The following is a 19,439-nucleotide window of genomic DNA, read 5'->3' on the forward strand; positions in this document are numbered from 1 at the left end:
TACGCGTAGATCAGTATAATTAGCGTGTTTTTTTATCATGATTTTCTAAATTTAAACAATATTCAAGAGTATTTTTAATGCTTATATGTAGCCTTAAGGGTTATGTATAACAGTTTCCTATATATAATTATGTGTAATCATATTATTAATTAATTATATTTTTGTAAAATATCAATAAATGAATGTATTGATAATTTTTAGACACGTCTTAGAGATCGTAAAAGATTGAAACAATAGGTAAGCTAGCTTAGCTAGGGACGGAGCCACGGAGGGGAATAAGTAATTAATCGTAATGATTATACCCCCTTAATCTCCCAATAAAATCATCCAACTGTAGCATCATAAGATGCTATTATATCCCTACTACAAGAACTTTCTCACCACCTAACCTCTCCTTTCTTCATTCCATCCATTTTTCCATCTTCTCTCTCCTCCAATGGACTGAACCAAACAACCCCTTGACAAACTTACAAAAACTCCATTAAAATGGCACCCAAAAGCTTAGCTTCTCACTTCAATAAGCTCTTTTACCCTTTCCTCCTTATTTTCATTCATCTTGGTTGCTTCTTATTCTCATCTTACAACAATAAGAATAGTAACAATAAAAACGATTTTAGTTATTTACAATCAAAGAAAAGAAAATCCTCTAATAACATTATTAACAATAAGCTATCCCCTAAAAGAGCGTTTTCATCTTCTTGGTGTTTTCTAAAGCGCGTTTTCACCTCCTCTAATAAACGTATCACCCAACAAACACGCCCTTCTACTCCTACCAATACTACTACCACCACTTCTACGACGTCGTTTTCGTCTCCGAGGTCGTCTCAAAACCCTATAGTTTTGCCCATTCATGACTCGGACGAGTTCCGCTCTCGCCCGCGTAAACGCCGATCCGAATCAAGGTCCGAATTCGACTTATATGAAAACCCGTTTTTGCCCCTACGTAATGATATCTTCCCTTGCCCTTCTTGTGGTGAAGTGTTCCAGAAGCAGAGCCTTCTAGAACAACATCAGAGTGTTAAACACGCTGTTTCGGAGCTCCGAGATGGTGATTCGGGTAAGAATATTGTATGGATCATATTTAATACGGGTTGGACTGATAAAAATAAGCTCCCGAAGATTCACCGTATTTTGAAGATTCATAACTCCCAAAAGATCCTCGCGAAATTCGAGGATTTTCGCGAGGCGGTCAAGTCTAAGGCGGCGCGTGATGTTGCACGCGCAGCCAGTGGTGCTACGACGCGGCGAGACGAGAGGTGCATTGTGGACGGTAATGAGTTGTTGAGGTTTCATTGTACGACGTTTTTGTGTAATTTGGGGCAACATGGTAATTCTGCTTTGTGTAGCCAGGTTTATTGTAGTGCATGTGGGATTATTCGGTCAGGGTTTTCGCCTAAGTTGGATGGAATTTCCACTTTTGCCACTAGTTGGCGGGCTCACGAGGCGATCCCTAATGACGTGGAGGCCGAGTTCGAGTTCATGAACGTGAAGCGGGCTATGCTCGTTTGTCGGGTTGTGGCGGGTCGTGTTGGGTGTGATCCGATGGTGGCCGATAAGGAGGACCCCGGGTTTGACTCGTTGGTGGGCCGGAGCTCGGCCGGGATGGGTAAAATGGATGATGATGAGCTCCTTGTTTTTAACCCGAGAGCGGTGCTCCCTTGCTTCGTGATTGTATATTCGGTGTGACCTGAATAAGTTATTTGGGTCGGGTTGGGTCAAGTTCAGTTCAAATCGATTTACAACGATAAATTTACTGAATGGTATCATGTGGATAACACGTGAGGTAATATGATGTTGGTCGTTGGATGATGATGAATTAAAGCATGCATGTGTATTTGTTTATGTAGTTGGAACTTTGGTTGACAACCATAATTAAACTTGTAAATATTTTTCTAGTACCACTTAATTAGTCTGGTGTCATTATCATGTGAGTCTGTTGTTTTATCTAAGTCAGAAACTTGGTAGTTTTGATGAGGAAAAGATAGATGATGTAGGTGTCAAAACCTTCAAGTGATGTTTGATATGTGTTGGAAGGTAAAATTTTGGTCATGGTAGTTGATGTATGATCTTTAATTAATGTAATATTTGCAATACTATATACTTTGTAGCAAATTAGTAATTGTTCGTGTAACCTATTTCATTCCCCATCGATCCCAAATACGACTGGGTGTGAATGTGCGGATATTATATATCCCGTATTGTTGTTCTTTGCTAATTACGTCTTTTACATAGCTTATCTTATTCTATTAAGCAAATTATTACAAGGATAGCCTTGACTAGATATTAACCCTCACGGTCTTTTTTTGGTCAATTATTCAGGTCGAATATTTGAAAGTAGAGGAGAAGGTAAAGGAATACGGCCCAACCCCTCAGCAACAAAACTAATTGACTACTCCATAAATATTATTCCCACTCTAGGAATGTGTGTTGCATTTTCTCCCTTAAACAAGAAACCTAACATTACCTATACGTTGAGGCATAAGTAACACGAAGTCCAAATTTGAGTCATTATAGGATCATTCCATTGTACATTTGATTTGGTACAGAATAACTTTTTTTTCTTTCTTGGTGAGACAAATCTATGCAACTTAACTATATAATTAAGCATGGAGTATACAAAGTACAAATTATGATCATTTCATTAGCTAATTAAGAGAAGTATATATTCGTTTTGATAGTTTCAGATCAGTTGGTAATAATAATAAAATTCTTTACTTGGAAGATCAAGAATCGCCCAGCCAGATCTAGCATGAAAAGAATGTAACATTGATTAAAAGTAGTGACTAGTACTAAATCCTCTGTTTTTCATCATATTTCTAGGATAAATCAAATATGTTTCAGTACATCAACAATCCTTTTTTAAAAGTCAATATTCACCCTGTTGGGATTATTTTCCCAACTTCCTACAACTCTCCAAGCTTAAGGAAACAAGAAATTATTAACTTGTCGAGCATGTGTTTACTATTATTATTATTAGTAGTAGGAGGTAGGACTAGTAGCATAAAAGGAGTGTTTCCAATATAATGTAACAACGCTTCAATTATGAATCATGGGAGTACTTATTTCGATTTCATAATTATCTTTATTTATCTTACAAGTTCATAATTAAGCATTCAAGCATAATACACCATATATGAGCGTGTGCATTTCATATGCCGGTATAGTTTAAACAAAACATCAATTTAAGACTTAAAATGTCGTGATCCTAGAATGCTAGAACCGGCCATCGAATGATAGTTTATTACCTTGAAATCTTAAATCAATTAAATTCATTCTAACTAATCTGTAAATCAGTTGAACTATATACGTACTTAAGCAGGACAAAAGCACAGTAGTAAATGGAAAGTATACAACCATATGACTAAAAATGAGTCATGAGCAGAGGAAAAAGTAGCCAAAATCAACGCTAATTACTAACTTATGGGGCCATTATATTGATTTCATTCACCTTACTTTATCTACTTTGACTGGAAAAACCAAAAAAAAAAAAAAAAAAAAAAAAAAAAGATATAAAATGAACAATAAAACAGAAATTCACCATAAATTGGGCTTCCCGGCCCACGGGGCCTACACCTGATTCCCTACAAGGCTACAATCACCATTAGCAGAAGAGACACACCGCACTCCATTATTTTACACATAATAAAGTAGTTTGAATTGTAGTCATTTTCACCACCAGTACTTTAATCCGTGAGCTACATCGTTTTTACTACCACCAGTGACAAAGTTGACTAATTTCTTGACATTAAATATGTACGTAACTATCGAAACTATGTACTACTTCCGTTACATATTATTTACAACGATTTGACATAAACTAAAGAGAAAAAATGTCAAATCAAAGGTAAACAATATGTCGAGTAAGCTCAGTTAAATTAAGATATATGTCACCATTAGAAAATGTATTGAGTATTGTATAAGTTCTATTACCAAAAATTATGCTTCATTGGTTGCTCATTAACTTTGAGATTTTTGAACTCTCCTCTCCATGTCCTTGCTTTGCCATCTCGTGCATCTAACAACCGCAAAACTAGTATTAGGGTCTGTTCTCTTACGTTGAAATTTAGTTCAATTCACTTCAGCTCAGTTCAGTTCAGTTCCTAATTTCCTTCTCTTATAAAATATTCATTTTAGTTCAGTTTAGCTCAGTTGAGTTCAGTTGAATTCAATCAATGAGAACAAACCCTTAGTATCACACTATCACATGAGCTTAGATTAAGCCAATTTTATCACTTGTTTTGGACGTCTAAAAGAGAAGTTACAAATAATTACCAAGATTAAGTATGAACTAAGAACTTGTTAATTGGAAAAAAAAGTAGTAAAAGTTAGTAAAGCTTGTGAAAGTCCATACAACAACTTTACAGTTCAACAAACTTTTACGTGGTATAATAACATGCTTTGGTTTAATGGCGGCAAGATGAATTATTATAATCTTGCGGGAAGTTTGTGTGGGGCCATAATTCGATGATCATTACTCATTAGAGACATTTTAACTGAGGAAGAAAGAAGATTGGGCTGCTTAACTCACTACGTTTCTCATTGTTTTTGTTGGGCTTTTTTTTTTATTAAATTATTTTGGGCTGTATTATGGGCTTAAACCCTAAATGGCCCAAACTTGATTGATTTTGGAATCCCTAAATGATTTCATGTAAATTTAGATAATTAGGGTATGTTCACATTTACTGAAGTGAGCTGAACTGAACTGAACTAAATTGATTAGAGTTGAACTGGAGTGAAAGGAATATTTTATGAGAGAAGGAAATCAGAAGTTGAACTGAACTGATTAAAGCTGAACTGAACTGAAATTAAGTTGAAGTGAACAAGTCCTTAGTTTAGTTTAGTTTATTTTTTTTTTATTATTTTTTTATATATATTTTGAGAAATGATAATTAGTTGATCCATTAATGATATCATGTGATTTTGGAATTCCAATAGGATTTTATCAAATAATCTTTCATTCTTTCCTGTATATAATTTCATGTAATCTTGACAAGTTATTTATACCAATGTGACTGATTTATGCTATCATAACAAGCTAAAAACATGCTGAGATTCTTTATTTCTAAATGTCGTTTTTCACAAACCAATGCAATTTCATTATAGGAGCATTTCAATTAAACTTTATTCATCATGTCTCATTCTAGTTGTCATATATAAGGAATAAAAGTGTGTTTGGGGGGGGGGGATCCGTTTATTGTGATACATTATACGTTTATGCTTTTTATTATTGAAAACTTGACAACTATTTTGAATAATTTTGTTAATGGAAAATTTCAAAACTAAAATGGAACGGAGGGAATAAAACAAAGTAAAACGAGTCTTTATCCTTCAACGTTTGACAATTCCTTTCTAGTTTTCACCTTTCCACAAATATTAGGGTTTGTTCTGATTTATTGAAAATAGCTGAACTGAACAAAATAGAGTTGAAATGAATTATTTATGAGAGAAAGAAATTAGAAACTGCATTAAACTGAAATTTAGCTGAACTTAGCCTTAGTATAAAGCCCAATAACGAAACACATAAATTTAGCAAATCAATGGATCAAGGCCCATGCATTGACACAACTACCCAATTAAAAAATTAAAAAGCCCAATAACGAAACACAATAAATTTAGCCCACATTTAGCTAAACATCAATTTATTTTAATTAAAAAGCCCAATAACGAAACATCAATTCTCAATTAACGGCTTTAACGCCTTCGCTTCAGTCTCGAATAACACCATCTTCTTTCTTATTCCTTCGTCTTCTCCAAGCAACACAAAAATATTCATAAATTCCAGAAACAAAATTTAAAAAGTTATATGAATTTCAGCGAATCAGTTGACTTTTCTGGTTAATTCCTCGAAAATGGAGCCAAAAATGGTGGTGAATCAGCTGCATCTGTTGTCATTTTCTCTGTCCTCCAATCTCATTGCCCCTTCCTTCAATGGTACACTTCTTCATTTTCTCTCTCCTCCAATTATTTTGATGATTTTTTTGATTAATTAATATGTATTGATGCTTATTTTGAGGAACTATTTCTCCTTTGCGTGTCATATAAAAAGTTGATCGTAAAAACACGTTCATTTCATGTATTTTTCATCACTTTCTTTTTCATCATTCTATTGCGTTTCTGTGTTCTCAAAATTCGTACTGTCAAGTCGAAGATTTTAATTATTATTTTTTAATTTTCTGTATTTTTAATTTATTTTTGGTGATTTGTGTTCGTGAAATGTTTGACTAAATTGATATATAGGTCACATTTTAGGGAAGTTAATTAGTGTGGTAGGTCGTTGAGATTAGTCAAATCCAAGGTTCAAGTTGAAATTGGTGAGTTTCTATATTTACACTTTGTTTGGATAGGAAGAAATGGAAGGAAAAGAAGAGAAGAGAAATGGAGGGGGACAAAATCTCTTGTTTGGGTAAAAGATTGGGGGAATGAAGGGAAAGGAGAGGGAGGGATTCATTTTCCCTATCTCTTTAATAACCATAATCTCTCCAAAATTGGAGAGATTTGGAGGGAAAATGGAGCTCACCTCCCCCTCCCTTTCTTTTCCCTTCCCTTCCTCCATTTTCCCTCCCCTTCTTTTCCTTCCTTCTTTGCTATCCAAACAAAGCGTTAATTGCTAATTTTTTTATTTATTTTTTTTTATTTTTTGTATTGTATTTGTGAATTCACCAAATGTGTAGATGAGGTAACAAATTATACATGGTAGGATACTTGTATGAGCGCGAATTATTAAGTAATTGATTATTACGATGATGATTGTGTTTCTGAAAGCGAGGATGAGAATGATGGATATTTTAGTCTTGGAGCTAGGAGTTTTTATTAAATATAGTACTACCTCTACTTGGATTTAGTTGTCGTGTTACTAGATTGAGTTGAATTATTGATAAAATATGAGTGTTTTTGCATACTGTTTAGAAATGCATTGAGTATTTTGATTTGGGGTGTTTTTAAGGAGATTTGTATGATAGGTTGAAGTTAATTTATCATTGTAAGATGATACCTCTTAGGACTCATTGTTTTAGTAATCCATAGACGAATCATCAGATGCTTAATTAAAATAGCTGCTCTTTCTTTCAAGACATATGTACATATTTTGTGTTATGCTGTACTGGTAGCATGGATGAGGTTTTAAAATATTTTACAAGCTTTCAGTTTCTCTGCTCGCCTTCTCAATAGCAGTATAATAAGTACTATTGGACTTTTTATTGATGAAGTGATTGCAATTGTGCCTGAATATTGCTTAGAGAATTAGCATTAAGAAATTGTGACAAGCTACTGGCCTCTTTTTGTTCTCCTTTCTCAAGTATTATGTCACTTCCTGCACTGTGCAGTGTCCTACGATTTTTATTCTTTTTTTCTTCTTATGTACCATCGTATGCAGCCTTAATCAGATGTCATCAGAAATCAAGGTAGACATAGGGAACAACTATGATCATTATGAATCAGAAGGAGGTCCTCTACACGAGAATGATACTATGGCCATTGGGACCAACGGAATCTACAATACCCTTGACGACTACCATCAAGGGAAGAAGTCAATTAGTGACATTACATCACCAAGAGAGCGCAGATCATTAGGTGACAGGTGAGACTTAGATTTTCACTGTAATATGCTTATATTAAAAATTGTTTGTTGCTGATGATGCATGTGTGTGTGTTTGTTCTGTCGCTTCTGATGAGAAAATGATATTCTGGTTCTCTAATGCAAGCTTATATATAGTTTTGATTATACTTTGGGAAATGTGTCTCAGAATAAGTCATTTGATCAATCAAAGCTGAACTTGATCTCCAGTTATCCATGAATTATAATTATCAGTGTATGACCTAAAGTAATTCTTGTGATCTGTGTTAATCTCTGACTCTCTGATTACGAGTAGGTTGTTGATATGGCCTGCTACTTGTTATCGGGGAAGGGGAGGTGGATGATATGTTATTTGTTATGTAATGCTTCTGTACAAATATTTCTTATACGTGATGATCAAGAGTCCAGACTCTATGATTGTTGATGTGCGTGTCTTGTTGACTGTATATGAATTGTTTGGTGTATTAGAAACGTGGATTACTATTAGGAAGTATGTTAGATATTCTCCAAGTGACGGTCTTAGAACCCTTTTTAGGGAACCTGAGTCTAATGTCTTTCTTGGGAGGTAGGACATTTTCCCAAATAGGGGTTATTTGTTTGCAAATCTTTCCTGTGTTTATGCTTAATTTGATAAAATGCATACATTTATGACTGCATGACTGATCTTCTCAAGTCCTCTGAATAGGCTTCTTCGTCCCAATCGAACCACACAAAACAGCATTGACAACCATGTAGATCAAGAGGAAGAAGATAGGGAGCACAAAACTGTAAAAAAACCTGCTGGTCCACTTGTGTCTGGTGCTGCTTACTGTCTTTCCTCTTGTAGCATGATATTGCTAAACAAAGTAGTTCTCTCAACATTCAATTTCAACGCCGGGATATCTTTGATGTTTTATCAGGTTTGTGTAATCATTGATACAGTGTGTATATGATGTTGGCATTTCTTCTATTATTTTCTTTCCCTGTATAACCTGTGGCTGGTAGTTCATTCTCTTATCTCAAAGGATTTATTTTGTTTCTTAATATAATCATGTAAAGGTATCAACCTTTTTTTAAAAATTTATCCTTATGTTCTTAATGTAGAATTTAATCAGCACTGTAATCGTTGCTATTTTGAGTATATGCGGGGTTGTATCAGTAGAAAAGCTCAGCTGGAAGCTCATTCGGGTTTGGCTACCTGTCAACATTATCTTTGTGGGTATGCTTGTATCAGGCATGTACAGGTACTCAAAACTCTGTGATGGATAATGATTGTGGCATTGTGATTTTTGTTCATGTGGGCAATATAAAATTGAACATCCTTTTGACAATATGGCATAATGCTAACAATCCATGTTTTCTTTTCCCTCATAAGTTCAATGGAAGTATAATTCTATTACTGAATATCCCTGTGGCAAAATCCTTGCAGTTTGAAGTACATAAATGTTGCTATGGTGACGATTTTGAAGAATGTGACGAATATTATGACAGCAGTTGGTGATTATTATTTATTCCGGAGACACCAGAATCAGAAAGTGTGGACTGCAATGTTTTTGATGGTACATACTACATGTTATGTTGCGCTTGGTTAAACTTGAATACATGTGTGTGAAGTATCATCTCTGAATATCTCGCTATATAAGCTTTGATGATGAATGTTGATTTCTTGTGTTCCTGGCTAAAATACTCTAGTCCGTTTGTGTTGGTACCTTTCTTTTTGTTGGACTGTGCTTAAGTAAATTCTGTAACTATATAAATTTGGTCTGGGTTATAGATTTTGTCTCAGAAAATATGCTTCTTAGTTATACTTTGTAGAAGTGTTCATGCACAGTCTCTGCAAGGACTAATCACTATTTGGTGTTCTGCTCCTCTTTGTTACTCCTTCCTCCCCTTAAGAAATTGAGATAAAATACCAAACCTATCCATCATATCAATATATCTAATCGTAATAAAGGATAGTGTTAACATTAGTATTCTAAATTTAGAAAGTAGACTATATTTTTGGATGGTTTGGCAAATAAATTTGGCCTATTATTTACAGACACGGGGATTGTATAAGCTCCAGAAATAACTTGTGCAGCAACTTGTGTGTTACACTATTTGCTTTGCTATTTAGAATTCTGAGTTCTTCATTCTAAATGACAGATAATATCTGCTGTAAGTGGTGGCGTCACGGATCTTTCTTTTGATGCTACAGGATATGCTTGGCAACTTATAAACTGTGTTCTAACAGCAAGCTATTCAGTATGTATTTTTTCCTCATATATGGGCCATTTTATTGTCGCCTATGTTGCTATAATGTTATACATCATGTTAATAGAGCTTCATTCTATTCTCTTTTTGCACTTATGTTACTATGAAGTTGAGACAAGTGTGCATTTTGACAGCTTACACTGAGAATGGTCATGGAAAAAGCAAAACAGCTGACAAAATCAGGATCTCTAAATGAAGTTTCAATGGTGTTGTTAAACAATGCATTGTCATTACCATTTGGGCTGGTTTTGATTCTTATATTTGACGAATGGAAATATGTCATAAACGTGTAAGTACATATTTAGATCTTAAATGCTTGATTAGTCTTTTAATTGGTGCTAAATTCATAAAAAATTATTTCCTCAAGTGTATTCATGTATTTGCAGCAATGTTATTACAATGCCAATGTTTTGGGCTGCAGCAACACTTAGCGGATTATTGGGACTTGCTATCAGCTTTACTTCGATGTGGTTTTTAGGTCAAACCAGCCCTACAACTTATAGGTACTGTTATTTTTTCTCTGACCTTTCTAGAAGCAATTTTAGTACTGAGTTACAACAAGACAAGGCTAATCAAAGTGGTCATGATCATGACTTAACATTATGGTAATAAGAAACCCATGTAGTGCATCCATCAACCATATGGTAAGTAGTGGGAGTTTGGGTTTGATGACCAATGAAGGAATCCCACCACACCATAAGAGGATCAGACCTAGGATGTCAAATTAGTGATAAGAACCATCTCTTAAAGCTTTTGATTGCTAATTCAACTGTCTAAGTAGCCATATAATTAAACCAAATCAATTTCTAAGACTTTATAGACTAGATGGTAGGTCTATTATGGTTCCAAACCAACTTGTGCGACTCTGGGGATAACCCCCATATTCACTTCATTTTGGTAAAACTTCCTAAAATTGACCCAAAGACGTGGAATATAACCTTCAGTTTTAGACAATTTTCGACATATTCGAACTCCCAAAGGAATGAGATCGGGGTGCTTCCCATGGACCCCACTAAGACCCGGTAAGCCATTTGGGTGGTTAGAAACAAAAACTCTCTCTTTAAATTGTCAATTTAGGTAGTTATGTACACATCTACCTTCATTAATTTAAGCCACCATAGGGCTTTATATGACCAACTAGTGGTTGTATATGGCTCCAAACAACACATTATATGACATTGGGATACCTCTCTTGGCATCACTCGACTTTCGACATCGAGCCCAAAATATCTAGAAACAATCCTTTGAATTTGGCCTCTGAAGCGACAAGGTTTGCATCGAGGTGTTTCCAGCCCTTTCCAATGGGCCTCGGGAGGCCTACATGGTGCCATGAATCATCCCATTCATGCCTTAGCCTACCCCTTTCTTCATGCCTTGCCAATTCGCCATGACCTTGTTGTCTTGCCTTTCCTTGAGTTGGCCTTGTGTTGACCCTATGGCAAGCCAAGTAGCAATAAGGATGATGTGTTAATTATTATTATGTCTTGTCCTCGTCCCCATGCCTCGCACAGTTGCCCCTTACCTAAGCCATAGCATGCCTTGAGCTTGAGTTGGGCAGCAGCATTCAGCCCCCATGTTTCATCAGCACCTAGGCCTTGGTGTGCCTTGCATGGGCAGCGGCAGGTCAGCAGCAGTGGCCCTCTCTCAAACTTAGCATTTTTTTTTTTGCACCAAAGGCAGATGCTAATTGCTACCCTCATTTAACGAAAACATAGGTGTTTTAGGGATATGTTTGGGATTTCTTAATTATACAACCTAGTTCCAGCTCACATGTAATAAATTTTAGGCTGTGTTTTGGGTCAACGTTTAAAGGAAATATCTTGAAATGAAGATTGTTTTCAACAGAAATTGGGATTTAAACTTCACCTTCCTATGTTAACCTGAATACCTGATAGAGATGTCAGGAGAGAAGGAAAAAGGAATATTGAGGGTTTGGAATGGGAGGATAGGAGGGTGACAAAGGGAGGAATGTGGTATCTCTTCCTTTATATTTATTTTTAAAATGTAACCAACTTAGCTACTGTGTACAGAAATTGGTATATTTTGCTGAGGCAATCGTCTTTCTCATTGTAACATCCTGTTGATGTATATATTTTACAGCTTGGTTGGTTCCTTAAACAAGATACCTATGTCACTTGCTGGATTAGTGTTGTTCAATGTTCCACTTAGCATACCGAATCTTTTCAGCATATTATTTGGTGAGAATGACAGCCAAATCTACTCTCTTCTACCAAATTTTTTGACCTTTAGTTTTTAGCTTGATGAAATTTCTTCCATGTTACAGGTCTATTTGCTGGGGTATTTTTTGCTAGAGCCAAGATGTCCTGATTCTCAGGTTATGTTGGATTACTCATAGGATAGAGATACAACATAGCTCCGTATCTTCTGTAGGAACAATTCCGCAGTAGTTCAGTGCGTCATAATGCAGCACAGCTGCGAATACTTCCTCACTTCATTCTATTCATTGTCTCGTGAATAGTGTAATCTGGATTAGTAAAGTGCAACTAAACCTGGTTCAGCCAGAGGTAGTATTCTACAAGGTGATCCGTCATTTTTGTCACTTGGATTGGCAATGCAGATCTATTTAACCCATTTCGCATAGTTTTGCAAGAAAACAGTTGTATTACTTCATATTTAAAAAGTTGGCTGATAGTCTTGGTTTGTTTCGTTTTTCTTCCATAAAAAATTTTGGTTAATTTGTACCATTAATTATTTGAAGTTGAAATTTTTTTATATAGTTCCTACTTAAATTTTGGATAATTTGTTTTGTTTTATGTTTGAAGTATTTAGCAAACGAACTGAAAAGAGTGTGGTGAAACTCTGAAAGCTATGGTCCTATCGGAAAATCCAAGTCTACCCCAATCCACTGGTAGTTTTATCACCTGCAGGGTGCTTCTTAATGGATCAGCAGACCCTTCCCAGAAAGCACTAGTTGCCTGCAATAGTTACATCGCTATGATCGATCAATATGATACAATGAAGCTAGTAGAAGCTTGTTCCTCACATTGCGGGCAATCTTGAGTAATGAGGTTACTTGTATTAAAATGGTGTGTTTTTTCTGAAAATTTGCAACGTAGATGGTACAATTTTGAATTTATATTTTTCTTTTAGGCTCCATTCACTGTTGGATCTTGCCAATACAGTCTCCTATAGTTTTCGATATCAAGATAGAAATCTTGATGTCGTAATTTGAGAACAATGAAGAATGAGAGGTACTCTATCGGATAAGTTTTTGCAGAGGCTGATTATGCCATTTGGTCACAGAGAAATATATGGTGTTCTATGTATGTGAAAAATTCAGATGTAATAAGGCCCTTATTACATCTGAATATTTCACATGAAGGTTTTCTTGCTTTGAGTTTATTTTTTTGATGCAAAATTCTTGCTTTGAGTTTATGGAGTTGCATAAGTTTTTTCTTTGTTAACCCAATTATTACATTTATGGAGTTGGAAGTAGAGATGTGGTGGAATGGGAGGGTGTTGTACTACATGGCATATACAACTGTTTAGGTGATTTTTTTGGAGGGACGAAAGTAGCGGAGAAGAGAGCAAAGCATTTGTTAATAGAATATGGGGTGTGTGTGGATTGGACAAAATAGTATGCAAAGATTTGAAACATTTGGTGAATAGAGATGTCCTAAGAATTTTAAAATTTATCAGGATACATTGTGATTTTGAAATCAAAGAAAAAAAAAAAAAAAAATCATATATCAGCCTTGATGACAATTTCAATTAACTTGAAAGGAGAATTCTATTAATGCAAAACATAACTATGGTATGATTAAAGGAGTAACATAAAATTAACAACAAAAATATAGCAATTGTCAACTAATTTAAAGAAATTCATCAATGTAATCTCCATAATTGTCTTCCTTGTTTTAAGCTGAGTAATACTACACTTCTTCCATCCAATCAAAACTCTCCTTCATTTGATCAACATATTGGCAGACGTTGTTCATGAACTCATCATCATCATGGCTCGAGCTTACTACGGTTGATGGAGAAGACTCAATAGATGAAGCAACATCCTGAAATTGGTTTGCGTTTGAGCTTTCAACAATATTTGCAAAGGTAAGTAAGGATTCCGAGCTAAGCGAGGCTGCCAAGGGGGCGATAGTGGTGGTGGAGGTAGAGGTGGTGTTGCGTTCAAACAGGCTTCTTAAGTAATCTTGTAAAACAGGAAATGGTTGATTTCCAGCTTTGTGACAATACTTATTCGTAAAAAGCTTACTTTTGGCAGCATTGAAATGATTCTTGATAGCATTATCTGTTCTTCCTTGAATAAACTGAGAGATCTTTGCCCATTGATTACCATATATCTTGTGATGTTTCACCAAGATCTCATCCTCTTTTTCGTCCCAATCATCCTTCTATTGTTTCATACAAAAAATATTGTATAGGGAAGAAAGTTAGACTTTAATTTTCGTATGTGTTGTTATTATCAAACACTTCCTTCGTTTTAAATTAGATAACAAGTTTCATTTATCACGTGCGTTAATTTAAAATTAATTTTAAAATAACTCTAATTATCAATAAGTAAAATTATAAAAAGTTTATGTTTTGAAAATACACATAAATATATGCTAGCAAGATCATATGACTATGAAAAAAAAAAGAAAAATATATATTATAAATCACAAAATAAAAGCAAGTTAAAGTGAATTTGTGAGCAGATTTAAAAGTCAAAATGTGTCATCTACGTTGAAACCGAGGAATTCAAATAAATAAAATATATATATATATATATATATATATATATATATATATATATATATATATATATATATATATATATATGTTAATGCTTATATGTTTTTAAAAATAAAAATGTTGTAAATGACATCAGGGTGGCGGAGAAGCAAAGAAGACACGGATTAAAGAGATTATAGCAAACCTTTTTTCGCACAACGTAAGGTGGTGGTGGTGGGGAGCAAAACACATGATATACTACCTCCGTTTCACATTATTTGCAATGATTTGTAAAGAGGAATATGATTTTAGGGCGTTTTATTATTTTGCTACTTTTATATCTGATATTTTAATTAAAAATTAATGACTTTCTTGATTGTTTCCTTTTCCTCGAGATCTGAAGAAAAAATAAAAGGACCATTGTTAATTTTATAACTTAAAAACGCAAAATGCAATAAAAAAAATTCAGATTTAGAATGGTGATTAACAGATTAAGTATATATGTAAGGGAGATTTTATTTCAATCAAGTCATAATACGAGTATGTTTTTATCCCATATTAATAAAATTAAAAAAAAAAAAAAAAAAAAAAAAACCCATTTGAAAATAAGTGTTTTCTTGTTAACTAAATTTGCAATTTATGTTGTAGAAAAAAACGCCAAATGTTAATCGAATTTACCCAAAATGGAGAAAATGGTTAATGAGAGCTCTTGTTATAGTTAATAAAACTAAAGTGTTTAATAGGCAAATGTACAATTAATATCTAAAATACGATAAAATTTAAGTGAAAAAATATGAGTCTCTAAAAAAAAATACAATCGTTAAATTACCTTAATAAATGGTTGTAAATGGTTAACCCACCGTTCACGACATTGTTTCCCTCCTTTCCCCTTCATCTTTGCAGCAATTGAATCCCAACTTTGGTTTTCATTTGTCGATAACAAGCTCATAAGAAGGCTTCGTCGTTACAAAAATCACGTAAAAAAACAAGCAAAAATCATTTTCTTCATCATAATAAAATAAATATTATTATTTTAACATTAAGAAGGTATAGAAATATTCTATTCACCTAATCAATAAGCCTTTAAAATGTAAATAATCAAAGAAGAAATTACAAAAAGAAAAATTGACTAACAAAAAGAAATTGGCACAAACCTATCCTCGTTACTATTCCATTTACTTCTTGTTATAAACGGAACTGCGGGAACAAAAACAGTAAGAACAAAGTTACCGAAAAATAGACTGAGTCGCGGACTATGTCGCTTTCTTTAGAACATTCACGGCACTGCCCTGAAATGGTGCAAGCAGTTCGTACTAAACCGGATGTTCCCCAGGATAAAACAGCCTTTCTCTATTGTAATTATACCGGTGGAACTGCACAAAACCACCGGGCAACTAAACACCCAAAAAGAAAAGAAACTGCTCGAGGGTTTTGTTTTTGTGAGGAAAAATAGAGAGGAGAAGAAGATTGCTGTTCGTATTTTTTGTGTCTCAAAAACAGGAAATCAACACGCCTTTTATAGGAAAAATTGCAACGTAACTGCTGCTGTTTAATTAGGCACTAATCACGCAATTAAAACGGTCATAAGTTGAACGTTCAAAACGGTTACAGAAGATTAATGCGTGGCAAAACGTTTAGCAAAAAATCAGTGAAAACGTTTGCATGATTAACGCTCCATTAATCAGTTTTGAATAAAAACGGTCAAATGCAATCAGTCAAAAACGTTTAGCAAAAATCAAGGAACTAATCACGCAATTAGCCTTGTCCAAAAAATAAGTTTATTTAATAAACCCGACCCGACCCAGCCCAACCCGGCCCGGCCCGGCTCGGCTCGGTTCGGTTCGGCGCGCGTGTGTGTGATAGATGGTTTACCATATAGGTCCTCCCTCTCCACAAAATGTGGGTAGCCCAAGGGCCACACCCCTTTAGCCCACTCTCTATATTATAAAGAGAGTAAAACTCTCATTTCCCACCAATGTGGGACTTTGAGTTTTTCACAAAATTCACACACTACACACTACACACTTGTTGTTCCAACAATCCCCCACTTGAATTTTTTGAAAACATTTTCGAGCAGAATCCATACATATATAGGTTGCGCATAAACAGAAGTGTTTTTCAACTTGAACTTCGACGTAGTGAGTACGATTCAGATTCAACAAGGGTGACTCGAAGTTTTGAACCCTATCTCTGACAACGTACCCCACACAACCTACTCTTGGTGTTGTTCTAGACCCGTGCTATTTCGGCCATGCACGTCTATCCCAGTGTAGTGAATGCTCTAGAAATGCTGCCACACATTTCATAGGAAGCGGCCTAACTTCCACATTCACATAGGTGAATCTATCAAGAGTACTCCTGTAGCTTGGTACTCCACTCCAAATTGGAGTATAGATTTCATTAAGAGTTCCTATTAACTCATCCTTGATCGCTTCAGGAAATTATGTCTTTTGAACATATTCAACTCATAACACACCATAACTTGTTATTACCCTTTGAACCTATTTCTTGGGATCTCCAGTTCATAGGTTGGGTTACCATTATGTGTGGTTCATTTCAATGGCAATAGTCCCATTTTCTTAGAAGAAAAATGGACTTTCTCCCTAGCTAATCCTTTCGTCAAAGGATCAGCCAAGTTATTCTCAGTGCGTACGTGATCCACTCTAACAGCTCCGATAGAGAGATATTCTCTCACAGTGCTGTGCTTACGACGTATTTGTCGTCTCTTACCGTTGTAATAACGGTTCTGAACTTTTGCAATAGCCGCGGTACTATCGCAATGGATCAAGACAGCCGGTAATGGCTTTTCCCATAGGGGAATTTCACCTAGCAGGCCTCTTAACCAACCTGCTTCTTCACTAGCCGTAGCTAGTGCTATCATTTCTGACTCCATGGTGGACTGAGCCAAAATAGTCTGTTTCTTAGACTTCCAAGATACAGCTCCACCGGCTATAGAAAAAATATATCCACTAGTAGCCTTAGAGTCATCTGATAAGGTGTTCCAGTCAGCATCACTATAGCCTTCTAGTACAGCTGGAAACCTTTCATAATGCAACCCTAGGTTCATGGTCCTCTTAAGGTATCTCATGACCCTTTCAATAGCATGCCAATGCTCATTACCAGGACAACTAGTAAACCTGCCTAACAATCCCACGACATAGGCAATGTCGGGTCTAGTACAATCAGTGGCATACCGAAGGCTGCCAATGATGCTCGCATAATCCGATTGCCTTACGGCATCACCAGTGTTCTTAAATAATTTAACACTGGAATCATAAGGTGTACTAGCAGGTTTACAGTCAAAGTAACTATATTTCTTTAGGATCTTCTCAATGTAATGAGATTGATCCAAAGAAACTCCATTTTCTGTCCTAGTAATCTTAATTCCAAGGATTACATTAGCCTCTCCTAGGTCTTTCATATCAAACTCAGCATTCAACAATAGCTTTACATCATTCACAGCATGAATGTTCGAGCCAAAAATTAACAAGTCATCCACATATAGACAAATTATAGTGCATATGTCATTCTCAAATTTTACATATATGCATTTGTCACTACCATTTATCTTAAAACCATGTGAGATGACTAAGTTATCAAATTTTTCATGCCATTGTTTAGGTGCTTGTTTGAGACCATAAAGAGATTTATCTAGCTTACATACCAGATGCTCTTTTCCTTGAACAACGAATCCTTCCGGTTGATCCATGTAGATTTCTTCTTCCAATTCACCGTTCAAGAATGCAGTCTTCACATCCATTTGATGTACTACAAGATTAAAAACAGAAGCAAGAGATATTAATACTCTAATAGATGTTACTCTAGTTACAGGTGAATAGGTATCAAAGAAATCAACATTCTCCCTTTGTCTGTAGCCTTTAGCTACTAAACGGGCTTTGAACTTATCAATGGTCCCATCAACTTTCAGCTTTCTTTTTAGGACCCATTTGCAACCAATTGACTTGCAACCTGGTGGCAACTCAGTTAGATGCCAAGTTCGATTAGACTCAAGTGAGTCCATTTCGTCGTTCACGGCTTCTTGCCATAAATCTGCATCCACTGAGGTTAGAGCTTCTTGGAGGGTAGAAGGATCCTCCTCTACATTCAGAACTACAAAGTCTGGGCCGAAGTCTTTTGCTACTCTAGCCCGCTTGCTCTTTCTTAGTTCGGGTTCAGCATCCAAGTCTTGTGAGTTAGACCTGTCTTTAGGAATAATAGAGGAGGACGTGCCCCCACTATTTCTAGATTTAAAAGGAAACCTGTCCTCATAAAAATCAACATCATTAGATTCAATAATTACACGAGCATTTAAATCAAAGAATCTATATGCCTTACTGTTAATAGCATATCCAATGAATACGCATTCATAAGCTCTACTAGCTAATTTGACTCTTTTAGGATCAGGAATCCTAACATATGCTAGACAACCCCAAGTTCTGAAATAAGAAATGTTAGGTCGTTTATTACGAAGTATTTCATAGGGAGAAACCTTACTCTTAGTCTTTGGAATACGATTTAAGACATAACAAACAGTTAGTAGAATTTCACCCCACCAATGATCAGCAGCACCAGAATATAAGGAAATAGCAACTACTAATTCTGTAAGGGTCCTATTTTTCCTTTCAGCCTTTCCATTCATTTCTGGGGAATAAGGAGCTGTCCTTTCATGTATGATACCATGTGAATTATAAAATTCTACAAAAGCATCAGTACCATACTCAGTTCCACGATCACTTCGTAATCTTTTTATTTTCTTGTTAAACTGATTCTCAAATTCTGTTATAAACAACTTAAACATTTCAAAAGCATCACTCTTATTTTTCATCAAATAAATACAAGTATAATCAGAACAATCATCAATAAAGGTGATAAAGTATCGTTGTCCATTTCTGGTCAACGTCCCATTTAGTTCACAAATATCCGAATGAATTAAGTCTAATGGTTC

General features: G+C 35.3%; 2 protein-coding genes across 2 annotated transcripts; both read left to right on the forward strand.

Annotated features, from left to right (window-relative positions):
* Window positions 1-304: 304 nt before the first annotated feature.
* Window positions 305-2,184, forward strand: LOC110683431. The gene has a single exon (XM_021859804.1). It carries the CDS (start codon window positions 487-489, stop codon window positions 1,684-1,686), a length of 1,200 nt encoding a protein of 399 aa, XP_021715496.1. The 5' UTR covers window positions 305-486; the 3' UTR covers window positions 1,687-2,184.
* A 3,269-nt stretch (window positions 2,185-5,453) lies between these two features.
* On the forward strand, window positions 5,454-13,813 carry LOC110683432 (GDP-mannose transporter GONST2-like). Its single transcript, XM_021859805.1, has 10 exons — window positions 5,454-5,931; window positions 7,373-7,576; window positions 8,259-8,472; window positions 8,657-8,796; window positions 8,982-9,111; window positions 9,698-9,796; window positions 9,940-10,094; window positions 10,192-10,308; window positions 11,906-12,003; window positions 12,090-13,813. The coding sequence occupies exons 2-10, from the start codon at window positions 7,383-7,385 to the stop codon at window positions 12,131-12,133; spliced, it is 1,191 nt and encodes a 396-aa protein (XP_021715497.1). The 5' UTR covers window positions 5,454-5,931; window positions 7,373-7,382; the 3' UTR covers window positions 12,134-13,813.
* Window positions 13,814-19,439: the final 5,626 nt, after the last annotated feature.

This window comes from Chenopodium quinoa, unplaced genomic scaffold (genome assembly GCF_001683475.1).
Source record: "Chenopodium quinoa cultivar QQ74 unplaced genomic scaffold, ASM168347v1, whole genome shotgun sequence".
In the NCBI taxonomy this organism is placed as follows: Eukaryota; Viridiplantae; Streptophyta; class Magnoliopsida; order Caryophyllales; family Amaranthaceae; genus Chenopodium; species Chenopodium quinoa.